At 34.8% G+C, this 20,289-nt stretch overlaps 1 protein-coding gene across 2 annotated transcripts in view; it reads right to left on the reverse strand.

Annotated features, from left to right (window-relative positions):
* The window catches only part of Exoc4 (exocyst complex component 4), a 741,153-nt gene that overhangs the window by 214,904 nt on the left and 505,960 nt on the right, over positions 1–20,289 (reverse strand). For both annotated transcript variants that reach the window (XM_010611733.3, XM_033757669.1), the window contains exon 11: positions 6,752–6,971. In XM_010611733.3, coding sequence (XP_010610035.1) covers positions 6,752–6,971 — 220 coding nt within the window. The remainder of the gene's footprint in view (positions 1–6,751; positions 6,972–20,289) is intronic.

A 20,289-nucleotide genomic window follows, 5' to 3' on the forward strand; every position in this document is an offset into this window, starting at 1 on the left:
GTAATAAAATAAATATAGGAAAATGTTAAGTGCAGAATCTGTGTGGGGAGTGTGTTGGTATATAATAGACATTTTTCCAGCTTTTATGTGTTTCAAAATATTTTCATGGTAAACTAATACAAGAAAATAATTTCAAAGTTGTCATGTTCTTATGCTAGTTGTCTACTTATGTATGAAATAAGTTGTTGGTAAACTTTTTCATTTAAATAGAAAAAAGCATTTTTGTAGCTGTTTTCGAAGCACCATCCTCTTTAGTGCTAGTGAATTTTCTGAATGGAGCAATCAGGTAGGCATGTAGACCAATAACAGGAACTATCATAAAACATCTCAATATTTAGCTATTACAGCCCTAGTGAATGTATGATCCCATTGTTCTTCCCTAGTCTCATGATGTAGCTCAATGTCATTCTTATTTTACAGATAAGGGGAAAACGAGCTCAGGGAAGCTTAGTGGGTAGCCTTGTTGTGGAGTTTCTACGGATACCAGATAAATACTTCATATGCATTTCCTGCTTGGTGAAACGTAGTAATAATTTCTTTCAGAAATGGCTATGAAGTATCACAACAAAATCCTACAATGATTTAAATATATTAAACTAGCAATAGAATTAATATTACAAAAATAATACAACTAAATAGTGACTTGAAAACACAGAGGAACAAGATCCCAAAAGTCTTCATTAGTAATAAAACATACAAGTTGCTCAGCTGTTTTCGAAATGAACAGATGAGTTCTGAAAGCTATGCTGACAATCTAAACAATCAAAGCCATCTTCTAGTACTACATCTTCCTGCATGAAGTCTGAAGTTGCTACAAGTGGCTGGTTATATGAGGTCTATACTTGTCACCAAGAGACCAAGCTATGCTGCTAGTGAATGACTAAAATAATAAGAGTTAAATTCAAAGAAAATAAAAACTACGAGTGGTAAATTAGTTTTATTTAGGTATGGATAAATACTGAAGTATGAGATTAAACCTGAAACATCTTGGTTTTTAAGCCTGTTTCAGCACAGTGAGACCATTAGCATGATCTCTCAGCACTTCCAGGGGGGGAAAATCAATTGATCAGCTCTCTTTTCAACTTAATGATTTTCATGATGACTTCCAGCAGACCTTAAGTGGGACTAATCTATTTACACTAATAAAAGCTGAGTCTATTCTGTACTAGAGAGTGGAACAGCAACAACTGGCCTCAATGCAAATGCCACTCGAACACAACATTCTTCATATTAACATAATTTGATGTAATGAAAACAATATGCTATTGCTGCTAGTCACACTTTCCTGGGAAAACATAAGAGGCTTCTGGCAGTGCTTTGGATTAGTTGGGAAGATAATAGGTTTGGGCATCATTGTAATTTTCTCTGGCAAATTATTATACTGTAAATAGCTGTGTCCACCAACCTTTAATATGGCTTAACTTGAGCTCCAGCAATCATTCAGCCTACCAAGAACTTTCACTTTGAACCTTGTTGGCATCTAGAATTGAGACCATCCTAAGCCAAATGCTTTAAAAGCAATACATATCCACTGCTTCCTGCCAGGTCTTCAAGGAGAGCATTGAAAATTAAATCTATTGCATTCTGTGTAATTTGTTTCTAGTTACTAACTGTAGTAAACCAAATATTGTTCCCCTTAAATCCTACATGAAAATTCAGAATGTGACCTAACTTGGAAATAGGGTCTTTGCAAATGTAATTAATGTTAAGACTGGGATGAAAGCAAACAGGATTAGGATGCCTAAATTCAATGAAAGTGCCCTTATAATAGTTAGAAAAGGAAAAATGAATACACAGGGGGCAAAGACCATGTTAAGACACAGGCAGAGACTGAAATTATAGTAGAGCCTAAAAATACCAGGAGCCCCCAGAAGTTGGAAGAGCTTCCCTTAGAGGCTTTGGAGGGTCTGTGGTTTCTGGCATCCAGAACTGTGACAAAATAAATTTCTGTGGCTTTAAACCAACAAGTTTTTGGTGACTTATTATGGCAGCCTTAGGAAAATAATCTGCTAGCTTTAATGATCATAAACATTGTACGCTACTGTTGCTAACACATGATCAGTACCAAACCGCAGGAAAAGGAGAAAGTGAGATAATACCATCTCGTGCTGTCGTGCCACCATATTAAGGGGCTACAGAGCATTCACTAGGTGGGTATTACAGTACAAAGAGAAAAAAGCCAGTAAGCAGCAAGCTAATAGTGAAGAGATGCAGGATGAAAATTTAGACAGACATGGCATAGACTGAGGAGCCATGAGCAAAAGGTAAAAGGTCAGAAAACTATAAAAGTTGGAGTTAATGAGCTGGCAAGTCATGTATCAAAGCAGTCTCTGCTGAGATCCATACCCACATCACACAGGGTTGGTGGTAGATGGCATGTTTTGCAATCATTATTCCATTTAACCAGTGGCTATTCTTATAAGACAGCTTTTAATATTTCCATTTCATAGAGGAAGAAATAGAGAAAGTAAGCAATGTAGTCATGGACACAAGATATCAAATGAAGTGACTGTAATTTAAACCCATTTGTGTCTGATTCTGGGGTTTATATGTACAAAACCTGGTTCAAAGTATTAAGCAGAGAACTGTCATAACTTGATTTAATTAAAGAATGTCTCAACTATAGCTTTATATGCACTCCCTCTTAGGGCAATAACTCAGTCTATGGAGTAGAAAGCTTCGGGCCATTGACAGTAATTCTGGCTTCATGCTGTGATCATCTGGGAACCTTATGAAATGTTGATGCCCAGGCAGGCGCCATTCCTTCCCAACTCATGGGATGTGGGCAGTGGTGTTTTTAGGAAGCTTCTTGAAAATTCTAGTTGCTGAGAACGCTGCTCTAAGTCCACAGGTGTGAGTGGGAAGTGGAGCTGGCTGAAGAGGAGGTGACAGTGTGGTGTTTGCACGCAGACTGTTAGCTATTTCACTTCTTAGACATGACTCTGACAAACACTAGGGCAGTGAGGAAAATGAAACTAGGAATATGTTTAAATGTTTCAAGATTGCTTCAATTTTTTACTTGCACAGCTTATATGTGTTCCTCCAGTGATTTGGGAAGTTGAGCCTGAGCATTAGGAAAGCTGCCTCTGTCTCACATTGCCCTGCACGAGCCAAGAAATGTGGGCTTCTCTTGCCTTTGGAAAAGGCTTTTCAAATTTCAGCAATGTGCTAGACTAGGAAGCAGCTTCTGCTGCCACATCAAATATTGTTTTTACAGTGTCTGGGCCTGCATGAAACAGTGGGATCCATTCTTTTTTTTAAGTGCCTACAACAGTAAAGTTTTTAAGTACCTACACCACAAAGCTAGAGCTCACAGCTTTAGATCTGAGTTCTTAACTTCAATCTGGGAATGGTGATATTGTGTTAAGGACATACTTCTTCAACTCCAGAGAGGACTTGAACCAAACCTGGAGGGGTGAGGATAAGGCATCTATTTCTCAAAAGCTCTAGTCTAGGTGATGCTGATGCTACAAGAGCTTGGGCCAAGTTTTGTGCTGCACTGATCTGAAACAATGCTTCTTAAATACTGCTGGGTAGAAAATCCAGCTGGTGACACTATCCAAAAGTACACTTTGCTTCAGATGTCTGAAGCTCTTGTCCTAGGCCATTTCCTAGGTAGAAAGGGTATAGGATATAGCTTTCAGAGTAAGAGAGTTAACTTTACTTTGGTCACTGTTCACAGATGGTTGCCCACTCAGTAGTTTTCTAGGTAAAGATAAAAAACATTAAGTATTAGTATTTTCTATCTTTTAACATGAGACACAAAAAAGAAAATATATCTCCAAATTAATGATAAACTAGGAAACTAAAGTGAATAAGTTCAATCTCTTTCCTTGTGTCTAAGGAATAAACAATTTGTAGACTCTGAAAGGTATATAAGATATACCTTAAGTAACTATTTCCCAAATATCATGTCCAGAATGGAACCAGAAAGCCCACATTATTCAGGAATAATGAAAACTTTCTTTTAAGAGATTTCTTTAGTTTACTTTGAATCAGCATGCTTTGCTTTGCAATGAGTGGAAGCCATTTTGCAGAAAAAGCAATGGCAACAGAGGATTCTCAGATGATAAGACCATGAAGTAAATTCAATCCTATTTTCATTCTGGGAACATCAAAGGCAAAAGAACTGAGCCATTTTAATTGAAGTATTGTCCAGAATCATCACTACTATCTATTATTATGACTACTATTGTTACTATCAAACTTAAGATTACAAATTTTATACCATGGAGGAAAACATACACACATATTCTTGTAAGCCACTATTCAGTCCTTTATTTGTTTCCATTCATTCACTGATTAAATATTGAGTGTACCCTCAATATTTAGGTCAAAGGGAGAACAGGTAAAGCTGGAGGCTTATTTAGCCTCAGAATAAAGGACAAAAGGCACAGTTCCATGGTAAAGAAGTTGGGAGTGATTTGTCAGACAGATCAAGAGACTGAAAAAAGAAGACACTCAGCTGGAAAATGTATGGCCTGGCATGGCCCAGACTGCAGTCAACAAGTTAAGAGTTTTAATATGTCTGTGCTACTCAAGCTGAAAATGGTCATGGTTAATAAGACAGAATCACTAGTCTACAGATTCTGTACTGCATTCTTGCCTTTCTTTTTCTCTTTCTTGCATCTACTGACATGTGCATGGCTTTCACACTCATTGAACAAATTATTCATTGGGCATCTTCCTGCTGCCTAACACTACACTATGTTTTTGGAAATTTCTTTTCTTCCAGTGGGGAAAGACAGAAAACAAACAAGTTAGCAAAATTAATTACAATAGTCACAAATGTTAAGAAGGGGGAAAAAAAACCAAAATGTTATTTCTAGGACTATAGCTCATTGGTATAGTGCTTGCTTAGCATGGGTAAGGCCCTGGTTGAATAAATAAAAACATAAAAAAATTAAAATAAAAAACCCAAAGTGTTAAAATAGTGATTAACAAAGGAGAGATCTCTTGGGATTCTGACACTAAAATATTCTGTTCAGATGATTCATCTGAAGAAACATTAAAGAAGTGACAATTACAGAAGTACAGGCAGGGTTGAAAGAAGTAACAAGGGATGTTAGGGTGTCCAAAGACTAGCAATAGCAGAAAGCATAAATCAAAGGGCAAAGAGGAGAAATGGTGTTACCGGAGCCCAATAAGAGCTGGAGCTATGGAGGGAACGTCCATCTGGCAGGACCTCTGATTATAAAGGGATTCACCAATGGCCAGGATCATGATCAAATTAGGAAGGGAAATGGAGAAGACATTACTCAACTTTGTCTTCTCACTTTCCAATGTCCTGGTCATGGTTCCTATTTTTTAGAACCTGATCAGAAGCCACCTGGAAAGACAGCCTTGTTGATAGAGTCTATAAGGTTTAGCTTCAGTTTTAAAAAATACATGGGGAGGGGTGGTCCTTTGGCAGAAAAGCCAGGAAAAACCTCCCAGTAGAGGTAACACTGAAGCTAAAAGTCAAAGAGAAGGTCTCAGCCATGCAAACAGCCAATGGAAAAGCAAATAAGCAGAAGGAGGAGAGAATGTGTGTCTTTGCCATTGCCCCGAGTCTGTAGCCCAGGCTTGCAGATGTGTGTGTACAAGCCATGTAGATCCGTTGAGAGGTACAGATCTAACACCGACCCAAACAATCCAAGAGAATGTCTTCCTAGGTGTGATGTCTCTATTAAGTTTTCTCAATACAAAAGAAGAGTTTTTTTTCATAAAAAGAATGTTCATAATTAGGATACTTCTCTAAGAAAGTATACATAAAGTATACATAAGGTAAACTCAAGGAAGACATACGCAGGCAGATAACAGAAACACATATTATAGTTTCCATTTATAAAGCTTTTTTTTGCAGAGATCAAGCTTTCTGTGCTTTGAGTAAAAATGTATTTTTATATCAACTGTTCCTTTAAATGAAGAAAAGCTATGATTAAATAACAATGTAATGATAGTGTGTATGCATAATTTGAACTCATACTAATTTTCTTTTAGTTTTATATTTAAGTTAAGAGTGGATGCTTTTTTTTTTTTGGTACCAGGGATCAAACTTAGGACCTTATGCTTGCCAGGCAGGCAGCAGAGCTAAATCCCTGGCTATTTATCTTTAAGTTAACATATATACAAAATACATCTTAAGCACACTAATAAAAATATCTACTAATGGACTAGTTTATTTCTATCACCTAGAAAATATCTATGTAAAGTAAGACTTTCAATAATAATAATAATAATAATAATAATAATAATAATAATAATAATAATAATAATAATAATATCATTATTTGAATTAAATGATCTGACTTTGAAAAGCCAGGTTCAAATTCATTGTGAGCTATTCAAGCTATTTACAGCAAGCCTGCCCTCAATGATACAGAAGGTTTCCTGCTGGTAACTGCTAGGAAGAGCAACCAATTTCCTTCCTGGTAATCCCTAATTTTCTGGGATGCATTTACCACTGGAAAAAACAATGCCTTTCAAGAACAAATTCAGGCAAATAATGAAGAGCTGTGTGCATGCTAATGAGACTCACCATCTCCCACATTCAAAGTTAACCAATGTTTTCTTAAAGAGTTTAAGGAACTGCCATTATCCAACTACATTAGACCCAAATTTCCCTAGTGCCTGTTTAATTTATTTCCTCTTGTTTTGTCTCTGATGAATATGGAAACAGATGGTAATTCTTCTTCTTCTTTTTTTATATTTATGACTCTTGGCAAGTTAATAAAAACAGCTGACAAAAATAATTTTATTTTATCGTTACCTGCAGGAGAGGGCGCTGCACTCCCAGCACCTTCATGGTGTCTGCGTTAGCTAGGATCTTCAAGGGATCAGATGTTTTAGTGACTCCTTCAATCTCCTTGTTGATCTCAGCCAAGACCTGATTAAGGAAGATGTTTTTGATGTATACAGTGAGAAACTCTCGAAGAGGACACTGCTTGGCTGGGCTAAGTCCCAGGGCATGTTCAATCTCCTGAATAAACCTGAAAGACAAACAGAGCAAAAAGTTTGTTAAGCACATCAGAAAACAGTTACAGAACTATGACGGCACAGCTGGGGATCTGTGGGCTTTGATTCTTCTAACGAGAACATATCATTACTCTATTACTCATTTATACAGAACTTTAGATATTTTTTTAAAAATAAGCTATTTAACTTATTAAATAGAAAAACATGACTTATAAACTGGCAAAAGAGAAACAAAAATATTTGTATTAATTCAAGAAGGAAGTAAGACTAAAAGACGCAATGGAAAGTATATGATAAAAACCCAAAGTTATGGTGCAAATTAAAGAGCATACCCACAAATAGCATATATTTCTCATTGAAACCTTCACAGTATACATATAAATGTTGAGAGAGAGAGAAAGAGAGAAAGAAAAAGAAAGATACTCTTAAATTCATGATACATATGTTTTCAGGTTAAGAAAGGGAACGAGATGGGAGGTGAAAGACAAAGGAAAACGTCAACTTCATTTGTAGTGTTTTATTTCCTTTATTAAAACAAAGTATAGGGCCAGGGATTTAGCTCACTGGTTCCACCGCCTCTTCACAAGCACAAGGACCTGAGTTCGATCTCCAGTGCCAAAACAAAACAAAACAAATAAAGTATACATACCTAACAGGATGTTAATAACTGTCAAGTTGCAGAGACAACTACGTAAATTTTTATATCACTCTTTGTACTTTTCTATAGAGGCAGTTTCTGCTTTCTCTGCACAAATTTAATTTGCTACAGTTTAATGACATAAATCAGTCTCCATCTCTCATAACATGGTTTAAATTCCACAGTATCATAATTGAGTTAGCACAGTTTAATAAATGCAAATAAATGCATAAAGTACCAACTATAGCAATAGGTCTTCAGAATATTCTATGTGGATAACTTATGTGCATCACAATTACTGACCAATCATATGACGGTTTCCAAGTCTACTGATTGGTAGCTGATCATTATACATCAGTTATTTAGTTCATTTACATGCAACAATATTTACAGTTGTGTTATTTCCTTGTTCTCAGTGATAAATCCACATGTCATTTTTATTAAGACCTATAGGTGAAAGAGGGAATTAGCAAACTAGATAAAAGTGCAGCAAGAAAAGTGGTGACAGTATATGAAGTCTGATCTGAATGCAGAGTTATGGAAGAAAGGGTGATTGTGGGAATTTTCATATGTATTTGCCATTTAACAGACATCTGTAGGCATAGAAAAAGGCAAACTTCTCAACACAAGGAAGGACAGTAACTGTGACAAAAAGAAGGAAGAAGATGAAGAGGGAAGGGATGCCAGAGGAAGTGATGGCAGCAAAAGATTTCATATTTAAGGAACTACTGGAGATAGTTTATAATAATGAAAAAGGGAGGCATAATTTGCTGGCAGCTGATCCAACTTCAAACTACTCTTTGTAAGATATTTAAAAAGAAGTAAAACACTTAAATTCTGTTTTTTTTGAGACAGGGTCTTACTATGTAGTTGAGTCTGACCAGGAACTCACTATGTAGCCCAGGCTGGTCTTGAACTCACAGTGATCCTCCTGCCTCAGCCTCCCCAGTGCTGGGATTACAGGTGTGAGCCACTACGCCTGGCTATTCTAATATTACTGTATACCAAACACTTGGTAATTTTCTCATTTTCCATTTCCATATACATTTACTAATGGCAGTAAGTGCTTTTAATGTTGTTGGGTGTGGTGGTACTTGCCTCCACAGCACTCAGGAGGTTGAGACAGGATCATGATGAGTTAAGAGGCCAGCCTGAGCTACACAGTGAGACCTTCAAAAACCCAACCAACCAAACAAAAAAACCCCACCACCACCAACAAAGAGTTTTTAATGTTTTGTTTTTAATTTGTTTTTTTGGTACCGGGGATCAAACTTGGTTCCTTGTGCTTGCAAGACAGGCAGCAGAACCACTGAGCTAAATCACCAGCCCCAAGTTTTTAATGTTTTAATGAAAATTATTAAGCGTCGTGAAACAACTTGATTGTTAATTAAGATTGCTTTGCATGGTTTTAGATTGCATGGTGATTTTACTTTTCCACAGTGCTATATAAAGGAAGTGCACCTTTTTCATTTTCTCAAAAAATACGATGAAGAAAATACAGTGAAATAAAATAAATAAAGACAAAAGATGAATATCTGAGAAGGTATATATTTCCAATTTGTACTGTAGATGACTTCTAGAAACCAGTAGAAAAGTGATCAAGGAACATGAAAAGACAGTTTACAGTAAAATAAATATAACAGTCATTGAACATTAGAAAAAATTCTGGAATTCTGGAATTCATTCATAAGAAAAATACAAAGCATATAATTACACCCAAACAACCGGCCAAATTCTAAAAGTACATACTCTGATGACATAAATGTAGGGAAAGAGGTATTCTCACATATTGGTGATAGGAGTGAAAAATACATGCAACCTTTATGAAGGACAAGTTAATACTATCACTCAAAATTACTAATGCATTTTCTTTTGACCTCAGAATACCACTTCTGGGAAATTCTTCTAAGAACTACGATCTGAATATGGATGAGATCATCTATATAAAGAGTAGAAAGATCATTTTAGCATCATTTTTATGGCACAAGACTGGGTGCAGATCAATATGTATTTAGTAAAATTTATAATAAAAGCTCTGTATAAGAATTATATATCCTTATTTACTTTAGCATAAAGATAACCAAGCAAAGTTTGCAAAAAAACAGTAAGTACCTGTAGGAGGTATACGGACAGGGCTGAAGACTGAAGGAGTGGAAATGAGACTTTCCAGTTACACCTTTTCATAATCATTTGATTGTTAAAAACTGAATGTATTAGCTACTCAGTTAAAATGAAATTAAGTGAAAAAATTTAACAATTACCTTCTACATGTCAAAGACTATATTTCATAAATGCCTTCTAATTAAAGTTTGATGTATAATTCCTTACACTTAGCTGCCTAACCTAATAGTGTTATTCACTTAATAAATCAATATTTTACAGAAAATATTCTATATCACCAGTTAAATATTAAACTCTGGTGTGTGAGCACATGTGTGGCAGAAGGGGAAGGGAGTACAATATATACACATGTAGAATTATCACAATCAAAAAGGTTACCTAAGAAAATCAAGAAAGAAAAAAGAAAATTAAGAGACAAGAGAAACAACAATGATAAGGCTTAACTGATATTTTCTATGTGGAAAAGAAGTAAAAGCTTGACCCAAATCAAAGACTCATGAATCGTTATGGTGAGCAGAAGGAGGCAGGAAAAAAAATGGAGAAATAAAAGCAGAGAGCTAACCCTGGTCATAATTTTAAAGTCTCCAAATCTTATATCCTACCATGCTGACCTTCTGATCTCATCGAACTTCTCCAGAGATCCACCACCCAGGTGCACCCATTCCCCTTAGTTTAGTTTTGGCTCCAACAAAAAAAGACTGCAACTAATTTGCTAATAAACAAATCCATCAAATCCGTTTTATTATCTTTTAATATTATGAAAATCAATCATTTGAATACTTATCCATTTTCATCAAAGGGATTCAGAAAAAGAATTCTAAGCAGAAGTCTTTTTTACATTTTGAAAATCTTTAGCGTTTACTAGAATAAAAATCTTTACTAAACCTATTCTTAAATACAGTCACAGAAGTCTCTAAATCATCCACATTTCCCTTTTTTCTAGTTCCGTATTTGTCTAGACTCTCTGAAATATGAAAGGGCTCCAAGCAGCAGTGGCAGTGGGGCCCCCATCACTTTCAACTGAGTGCTTTCTTTCAAATACAAATCATTTATTCCCTCAAGCACACACATCAGTCTCCAATGACACATCCAGGCTGATATTGTCATCTGTAACTTGAGGGAATCTATTCAACATATTTCCAAATCTGCGTTCAGAGCTGTGAGGGACCTCACTGTGCAGAAAGCATGAAACATGTGGCTAAGAATGAAAGAGAAAAATGAGGGCCGCCTTAACAGTCCTTTGGTAGTTACAAAACAGTAAAGTTGCAGTTACTAGGGCTGGGACAGAGGAATGGTGGCAAGGCAATGTTGGTCAAAGGATACAACATTTCATTTAGAGGGAATAAATCTAAGAGATTTACTATACAGTGGTGACTATATTAATAACAATGTTTTGTATACTTGAAAATTACCCAAAGTGTAGATTTTAAGTTTTTTCATGAAAAGAAATATGAATAACTGTGCACACTGATTAACTTGACTTAACCATTCCACGTGTGTGTGATAAATATACAAAAATATATAAAACATGATAAATATATAAAAATGATTTGTTAAATGGCAGACAGGAGGAAGAGTTATGGGTATAGAGGACAATCTTCAAAAAGCTCAATTTTTCCAACAAGGCTTCTAATTACTTCTGTGGAGGTAAGAAAGCACTGAATTTTTGACAATAAAAAGATCTCATTATGAAAGAAAAAAATTCAAAGTTAATCTAGAACACAGATGGAACTCTGCCAAAGGGGCGTTATCTAATCTGGAGAAATGCTTTCACACTGGGGATTTTCTACCTCTTTAAACCAGAAACAGGCAAACACAAAGCACAGGTTCATCTGTACAGGTAGAAAAAGAGACAGTGAGAGAGAGAGAAAAGGATCACACAATGTAGTATGTAGAGCATCTAATTATAGGATTTTGAGGAATGTTAATCAAATCAGTCTCTGTAAAATAGCATAAACCAAAATGTAAATAATAAGAGCATTCAACCAATTCTCAACACATTTGAATATTTAAAGTATAGATCTTATTTTCTAAATTCCAAATTGCTCTTTGTAAATATTTAACCAGAGGTTTTCTTTTCAGATTATCAACTAGTGGCCCTCGACAAGGAGATCCACATTAAATAACTAAACTCCTTAATTCACTCTTTCTTGCAGTAAGTTACATGTTCTTTGGGATGCACAAATGAGCACACACTAATGACATTTCACCAAATAGTTTAAGTTTAAATTTATTTTAGCTTGATATGATTTCTATCTAGAGAAATTATAGATTAATTAAAAATTCACTCTACTTCCCATGTCTTTTGCTTAACCCAGCCAGCCACCTTCTCACACATTCATTTTATCATACAGCTCCATTTTTCCATTTCACCTATGCCAAGAATTGTGGCTGCTACCTTGAATATGGAAGGTCAATACAGAATTGTAGAAGTGGCAATGGGAACAGTAACATTTATTCCTATGAATAAAGGAGCTGCTCACAATGGAATTTTAAGAGAACACAGTATATTCAAAATCTCTACCACACTTGATTTGAATGAAAAAAGAAAAAAAACCAACAACCTAGAACACATAATAAAGTCCCTTCCAGATGTGATCCAGTAATTACACAAAGAACTTACCAGTTACTTATATTCAGGTAAATGAGGCCTTGGAATGACAACCAAGTAAGGACATGCAAAGGGCCAGAAACTAAGTGCACAGAAGGAAGCTACAGCAGCAAAATGGGTCCTTTAAGAAACGTTTCACATTCAGTTGCTCTCAGATATAACATTTAAGGAACAGAGAAAAATGGAAGACAACTTGGGTGAAGAATGAAAGAAGCCTTGCAGGAATAGATTTGAGATATATTCAACTTACTTGTATTATCTGAGTCAAAAAAGATCGTTTAGAAATGATTTACAAGGAACTCATTCAGAAACAGCAGCAACAGGCATATTTAAGACCATAAATCAGTGGAACGTGAAAACCAAAGAAAAATCCATAAAGGTTAATGCACTTTGGAGGACATTTGCCTCTTAATTCATGGGAGTGAGCCACTGGCACATCAGGAAGAGGCTCTCCCCCAACAGCTGTAATTGTTCATGCTGAGTCTAACTACTATCCGTGTCTTCTGTATATAAAGATTTTCTGTGTAAAAGTGCAAAATAAGCTCATCACTGCAGAGCCCAATCACGTCCTCAGCCCACACCTCTAAGAGACAATTTGCTGAACTAATGAAATAAAAAGGGATTTGGTTCCTTTTATTTGTAATGAGTAATATTCATGGCTAGGACTAGAGAAGAACAGAGGCAAAAATCATTAACTGAAGGGAGAAAAAAAATATTATCTATAACATTTGGATTCTGTAGGCTCATAAACAAATTTAACTTTTAAAAGTCTTGCATGAGTATATTGCAAGTGATTTGCAACTACATTTAAGTGTTCCCTCCAGACTGAAAAGCACTTTAGGTAAAATGAAGTAAGCCTCTTTAAAATGACAGCTGTTAAATTTTTTTAAGCATGTAATTTGGAAATTGAAGTGACTTAAACTCTAACCCTTAATATCAAGCAATCTTTTTTTAAACTCCTCCAAAGTGCATATAAATAAATAAATAAAGGCTACGGATATAATACTCAAATGTAGAATAATAATCCTCCTTTTCCAACAGACTGGCAATTCTGTCTTTAGCCTTTTAATTTTACTTTACTTGCAGTAAGGTAGCCTTTCTTTCATTTTTTTTTCCCCATAAAATACAAAGCTGTCAAAAATTCCCCAAGTAAAATTGCAAGTTATTACAATCAATTACCTGGAAATGTATGTATAACCTATTAAATAAATTCTATTTGAGGTGCTCCAGATCAGTTTGGTTTTCAGATATTCTAATGCAAGACACAGGAATCTGTCAAGTCTTTCACCTGTTGCTATGTCAGTAGCAACTGTGTTAATAACTGCTCAAACCTATGAAGTCCTTACCATATTCTAATCAAGTAGTTTTATATGGATTATTTCATGTAAGTTTCCAAATCACTCTATGAGAACTGTGCTATTTATTACTACTTCCATTACATAGGATGAAACTGAGAAACAGAAAAAACAGCAGTAACATTAACTGCTTATATTGTCATTATATATCAGAACTGTTTCAGATAACCATAACACTTTGTTTCCTATATTTCTTACAACACAATGAAGCAAAGCACTTTTATAACTGCCATTTGAAATAAGAAAGGAAGGCATAAGAAGGACAATATTTGATCTTGGACAGCTTGGCGCCAGAGAACATTCTGGACTTAATTCAACTCTATGTAACATACAAAGCTAACATCACTGCCTCTTGAATGTTCATCCTTAGGGTTAGGACTCAATGTGGTCAGGTAATGTGGGATAATCCACGGACATAGTACTTGCTGAAAACTCTAACATGTGAGTTGATGTAGTGAGAACTATGTGAATGGAGAGGACCATGATTTTACAAAACACAGATATCTTAATATTATAAAAGTGAATTGTTTTTCCTAAGATGTAGTACATCTTACCTTTAGGAGTGACTTTTTGGTTCTGCTCTGCATTTTTAATCACATGTTCAATACTTTCAACTGGAAGTTCTCTTGATAATTCAAATTATACCCAGCAGAGAACACTTCACTGCTGTCCTCTCACTGTCATTTTAGTCATCTCTTCTGTATTCTCTATTTTTGAGTCATTATAATCTCAGATATACCAAGGCTCAAGCATAAAAACCATCTTTCACTTTTTCCTCTGTCTTACTAATGTTAGAAGCTTCCAGACTTAGAGACATTTTCATATAATCTTCTGGCGTAATACATATCCTCATTTGTTCATACCTTCATTAAAGGCAACATTTGTGAGGTGTCTACCTTCTGCTATACCTCAATTAGCTCAATGGTGGAGCCCAGGGAGACATTCCTGTGCCTCCATTAACGTCCTAATTCATGTTCATATTAAATGAGATGGAGAGGAATGGAGAGAACTTAATATAAGGCCATTTTTTCCCCAGGCCTCTGCAATACAATCTCCTAACTATTCTTTCCATCTTGAATCTATCTCACAGACAGTTATCTTATTAGTCTCACTAAAGGACAGAATATATAACTACTTGTAGTTTTGTAAATGTACCCTGCTCTCCCTTGCCTCTAAGCCTTTGCACATGCTGGATTACTTACCTAGAGCACTCTCCCTACTCCTGTTTCCTGATTGTCATGTCTCTGGTTGGGTGTCCCATTAGCTTGGATATCTCTTTATCTAGGGGTCTTTGTCCCTTATGTGTGCACTGAATGTCCTTTCCCTATGCTGCCACACCACCCTATGTCCACAGACTTCTGCTGAGGGGTCTGTGCCCTACTGTTTAAAAAAATTTTTTTCAACCAACAGAGTGAAGAAACAACATACAGTGTGGAAAAAAAGTTGCCAGCTATACCTCAGAGAACTAATATCTAAAGAATTAAAAAAAAAAAATTAGTATCCCCCCCAAAAAAAACCCAATCAAAAAATGGGGAGGTGAAAGGAATAGATGCTTCTCAGAAGCTATACAAACAGTCAATAAATACATGAAGAACTATTCAACATTGCTGGCCATCAGAGAAATGCAAATTAAAACAACACTGACATTTCATCTTACCCCAGAAAAATGGCTATCATTTAGAAATTAAATAATAACAAATGCTGGTGAGATTGCAGCATAAACAGGAACGCTTTTACACTGTTGATAGGAATGCAAACTAGTACAATCACTATTGAAATCAGTATGGCGATTCCCCAAAACACTAAAACTAGAAATTGCATTTGACCTACTGGTTTTTAAACTGCCTTCTTTTACTGCATATATGAAAAAACAAGCAAACAAAAAAAAATCTTGCCTTTTTTTCATATGCTCTATGCAGTCTATTTCAAATATACCTGAATTTTCTAAATTGTGGCATATCAACTAGATATGATATTCTAGCTGATATGGAAGCTTAAAAAAACTATTGTTTTCACTATAGTCTTCCTTCAAGGACAAATCTATAACTGACTTGTCCATGAAGTTTGGTCATAATCTCTTTAAACTGTTTTACTTCACTGCTTCATATATTTATTTGGACTACTTTAGTTCATAGTATTGTCATTTTTATATCTATATTTTTCTCTATATATTCTCTATACATTTAAACTTCTTTGTACTAATAGCTGTGTTTTGTATATCTTTGCATTTTACCTGATGTAATGAAACTATACTGGATATAGTAAATTAATATTTTAATAAATAATACGAAATTATCATAATTCACTTAGACTTGTACTTTTTAAAGGGGTTACAATGCATGAATTATTTTAAAGCTATGTTTTATGGAATAAATATGGTTGGCTGAACAAGATGATAAAACAATTGAAATGACAAAAGAAAAAAAGGTTATAAAACTAGATGATGCATGCATTTTGTTAATGTGTCAAGATGAGGAATATTGAAGACAAATTACTAGTAAGTTAAAATACATTGAGAAATATAGTTATCCTGGTCTAAGTTGACCCTTACTAAGGCATCAATAACAAGAAAAAAATGAAGTATTTCATGTGTCAAAAACATGACTTGTGCACCTATTTGGATTAAAATTACAGTATATATTTACTGGAAGAGACAGGCAGGCTACTGAGTTCTGTCCTCCATTGTTCCTCAACAGGATGGGTTTCATTATGTTTAATAAAAAAAAATGGTTTGGAAAATCAGTTTGATATCTCTAGTGAGCCTGTCTGGCAGTTAATCTTGTTCCTGAACTTAGGTTATGATTATTTCTTACCTCATTCTTATGTTTAACATCAACTGAATAACAGCCAACCTGAATGCAACACACTCTAACGAAAAAGAAGCTGTAAAGGTGTGATTGATCCATTAGTTGACAATTACGACGTGAATCATGGCCACAGAGCAACAATTATGAGTCTTGGCCATTAAACTTTTCTATTTCTACCTTTATTCTCATACTTTTGTTATTTCAATTATGCCAGGATAATCATCTGATACCGCTGTGGTTCCTTTCTGTGCTCCCCTAGCCATACTTTCTCATATATATATATATAATGTATATGTATATATATGTATGCATATATATGTATGTATATGTGTATATATACACACACATACATATATACATACAAATATATGCATATATGTAATTTTAGAATATATGATAATGTAATAATATACAATATATATTATAATAATATATACAATAATACCCATGAGGTTATCACTCTTCTATTACGGTTCAAAGTTCTCCATAAATTTATTTCTCACAGAGCCACTATCTACATAGAAAAGATCACCACTTTTTAGAGTCACTTTTGGCCCCGTATTACCATACTACACTCTGAAGGATTAGATATGAAAAAGTTGACTCACAAAATACCAAGTTCCAAAATGGAAGTAAGACAAACATTTTTAATCCATAGCAGACAGCATTCCATTCTTAGCATCCTGTATTCGTCTTATAGGGATCAGATTCATTACTTCTTTGTAGATAATTTCTTAAATAGGCTCACTTATTAGATGGGAATTAAAGGTTTTATTATTCTTACCATTCCATCTTACCTGTTTTTATAACCTCTGTAAGGTTAAATCAGACATTTAAATTTGGCTCATAAATCCGAGACACAGAAAAATAAAGATTATTGTATTTGTACATTGCATAAGACAGAAAAAGAATGGTCATTCCTGTCTGGATGATAACTTGCAGGTGACTATGCATCAATAGAAAAACTAGATACTATAAAAGAGTATAGATGAAAATATGATAAGATATTAGATAAAAGATACTAGATAGGTCAAATATTCTTGAAGAACTGACATTTTCTTGGATTATACTGATGACAAATATCTAAAACACACAGGAGATGAAACAGCTGTTTAAGTGTCAATGTCTGCAATCAGGTGCTCTGCTCAATGGTTAAGGTCTTGGGCAGATTATTGCTACTAACTATAGCCGAATATGCAAAAGACTGAAAAAGCCTACAGTAGTTTGTACTTTAAAAAATCCAACACAAGACCTCATTTCATGAGACATGTTTTCTCTTTTCAAAGCAATGGAAAAGCCATAAAGGAATATATGCTTTATCATAAGAAAATCTGAAGTATCACCTAATGAGAAAAAAGTAAGATTTAATAAACTGTTTGTCTCATAAAAAACTTGTGAAAAAACATTTCCAGCTATCATGGTAACAGCCAGTTCCTGTTTTCTGTCAGTTTGATAATAAACATAAAATTACTCATTTTTATGAGGTTAAGAATGAAAATTATAGTCATAGGCATGAGAGCTCCAAATACAGGACTTGGTTCTGAGTTGACCTTTTATGCATTCAGGTTGTTACTATAAGGCATTCATATTTTTTGATACATTGTACTCCTGCACATCTTATTTGGGAAGTGATATAATAAGGCCTTCTTGGACAGGAGATATTCAGTGTATTTTCTTTTTGAAAAAAATGTATCAAAGCTCATTTTACAGTTTGTTTTTCATTAATTCTTGGCAAAAGTCATTCATGTAAGATCAGCAAAAAATCTAAAACATAATGGTAAACCTCCCAAATATCTAACAAGTTAATTAAACTATTATGTGCTGATTATGAAAAAGCTGTGAGTAGCAGCTAGGGATATAAAGCAAGTGGATGTACGCTTACGAAGGACTTTTACATATTTGAACCTCATTCTGTTTTGAGGACTGCTTTGACACTGATGATTATTTCCACTTGTACATGACAAAATTGCAGTTCAGAAAAGATGAGTAATTTGGCAAATGTCACATGGCTATCAAGTTTTAAGACCATATCTTGAAGTCAGATCTGGTTCCTAATTAGTCTACCATCCTTTCTTCTGTACCACATCTTAAAAATGGCAAAGTCTAATTCATGTAAATTAAGATCACTATAAAATATTTGGTCACAGACTCAATGATGCTAGAAAATGTCCCACTGAGCAGAAATATGGAAAACCACATTTTTTATAACTAAATTTTAGATACTGTGGTAGTTTCAGAACATTCTCCTCCACTATTATATCCCGAAGAGTTCTAAAATCTTGGTGAAGCCAAGCATGGTGGCACATGCCTGCGATCCCAGCACTCTAGGAAGGTGAAGCAGGTGGGTGGTAAGTTTGGGGCCATCCAGGGCAATTCATCAACTTAGCAAATATTATTTGTCTAATAATAAGCATTAGTCTCAAAAAACAAATATTTACAAGGGTGGTGGTTGTAGCTCAGTGCATAGGCCCAGGGTTCAGGCCAGGAACACAGAGACAAACAAACACCAGTGTGGACAGACAAAACAACCAAAACAAATCCTTTTGTGAAGTCTAAAGCATATAGCTTTGTTGGAAAAATGAGAGCAAATGCATATATAAAAAGGAGCAACATGACAGAATCCCATACTATTGGTATATTTAATTCCATAGGAAAATATTACAGAATGTGTATAACATGACACCAATGCCTTATATAAGCATTACAAAGTACAAGAAACCTGGAATTTTCTAAGACTCTAAACTCTTTAGTCCAAGCACAAAACCTGCATCTTTTGCCTCTCATTTCAATACTTGATTCTCCAGTGACAAAAGTGAAAGTGTAATTAGACTATGTGGGTTTCTCTTTAACCTGGTTGGCCATTTCCCCTAACAGCACAATTACTCTGCTAATGAGATTAAATGTGTTTTAACTAGAGGATTATCTCACTACAGAGCCCCTCTGCTGGCTGGTTCCCACAGGATCCACAGCTCTGCTGATGCACCCATCTAACATTCATTTACCTTAATGAAAGTCAGACATAAGAATTGGGCCAACACAGCAGTGAAAAACACAAGGCTTTTGTTTATATTGAAACAGAGCCTCATTTAGTCAGTCTGAATCTTTCTAATACCCAGTGCAATATTTATTAATGAATATCAGCACAGCAAACCAGGGAATCTTATTTGCATTAATTTAAACTATAAATTGAAGGTAGATTTCATTCTGTAAGTAGTGGTTTTAGAAAATTCCTCCATGTGATAAATAAGAGACCATTAATAAAATGAAACATATTAAAACTTGAGGGTGATAGATATTTTCGTCTCACCTCATGCTACAGATTGTTTCTCAATACATAATTTATTATCTTGTTACATTTATAACAGTAAAGGTAACAGAATAAGACCCTGGAGATTTATTTCTTCCAATCAGGATTATAGTGAATACATCTGTGGCATTCATCAGATTAGACCAAAAATTGGTTATGAGATTTGGATATCCCTTTTGTTCACTTACTGTACATTTAGTGTATAGTGTACAGTGTTTACCACATTTCAAACATAATTAGAAACAAACAAAAACCAGAATTTCGTGTGCTGGGTCCTGCTCTTTAGGAGCTCAGGAAAACCATCCTGAGTCAAACTAAAGCTCACATCCTAGTAGTGGTCACAAAATAAAATTACAGGTTTGCAAATAGAATGGAGGTGAGGGAGAAGTTAAGGAGATAGAAGAAAATGGGTCTAAATAGGATTGTAAATACTAAAATGAATTACATATATTGGTGGTAAAGGATTGTAATTTTTTTTTTTTTTTTTTTTTTTT

This window comes from Fukomys damarensis, unplaced genomic scaffold (assembly GCF_012274545.1).
Source record: "Fukomys damarensis isolate Sample0158 unplaced genomic scaffold, DMR_v1.0_HiC HiC_scaffold_4, whole genome shotgun sequence".
NCBI lineage: Eukaryota > Metazoa > Chordata > Mammalia > Rodentia > Bathyergidae > Fukomys > Fukomys damarensis.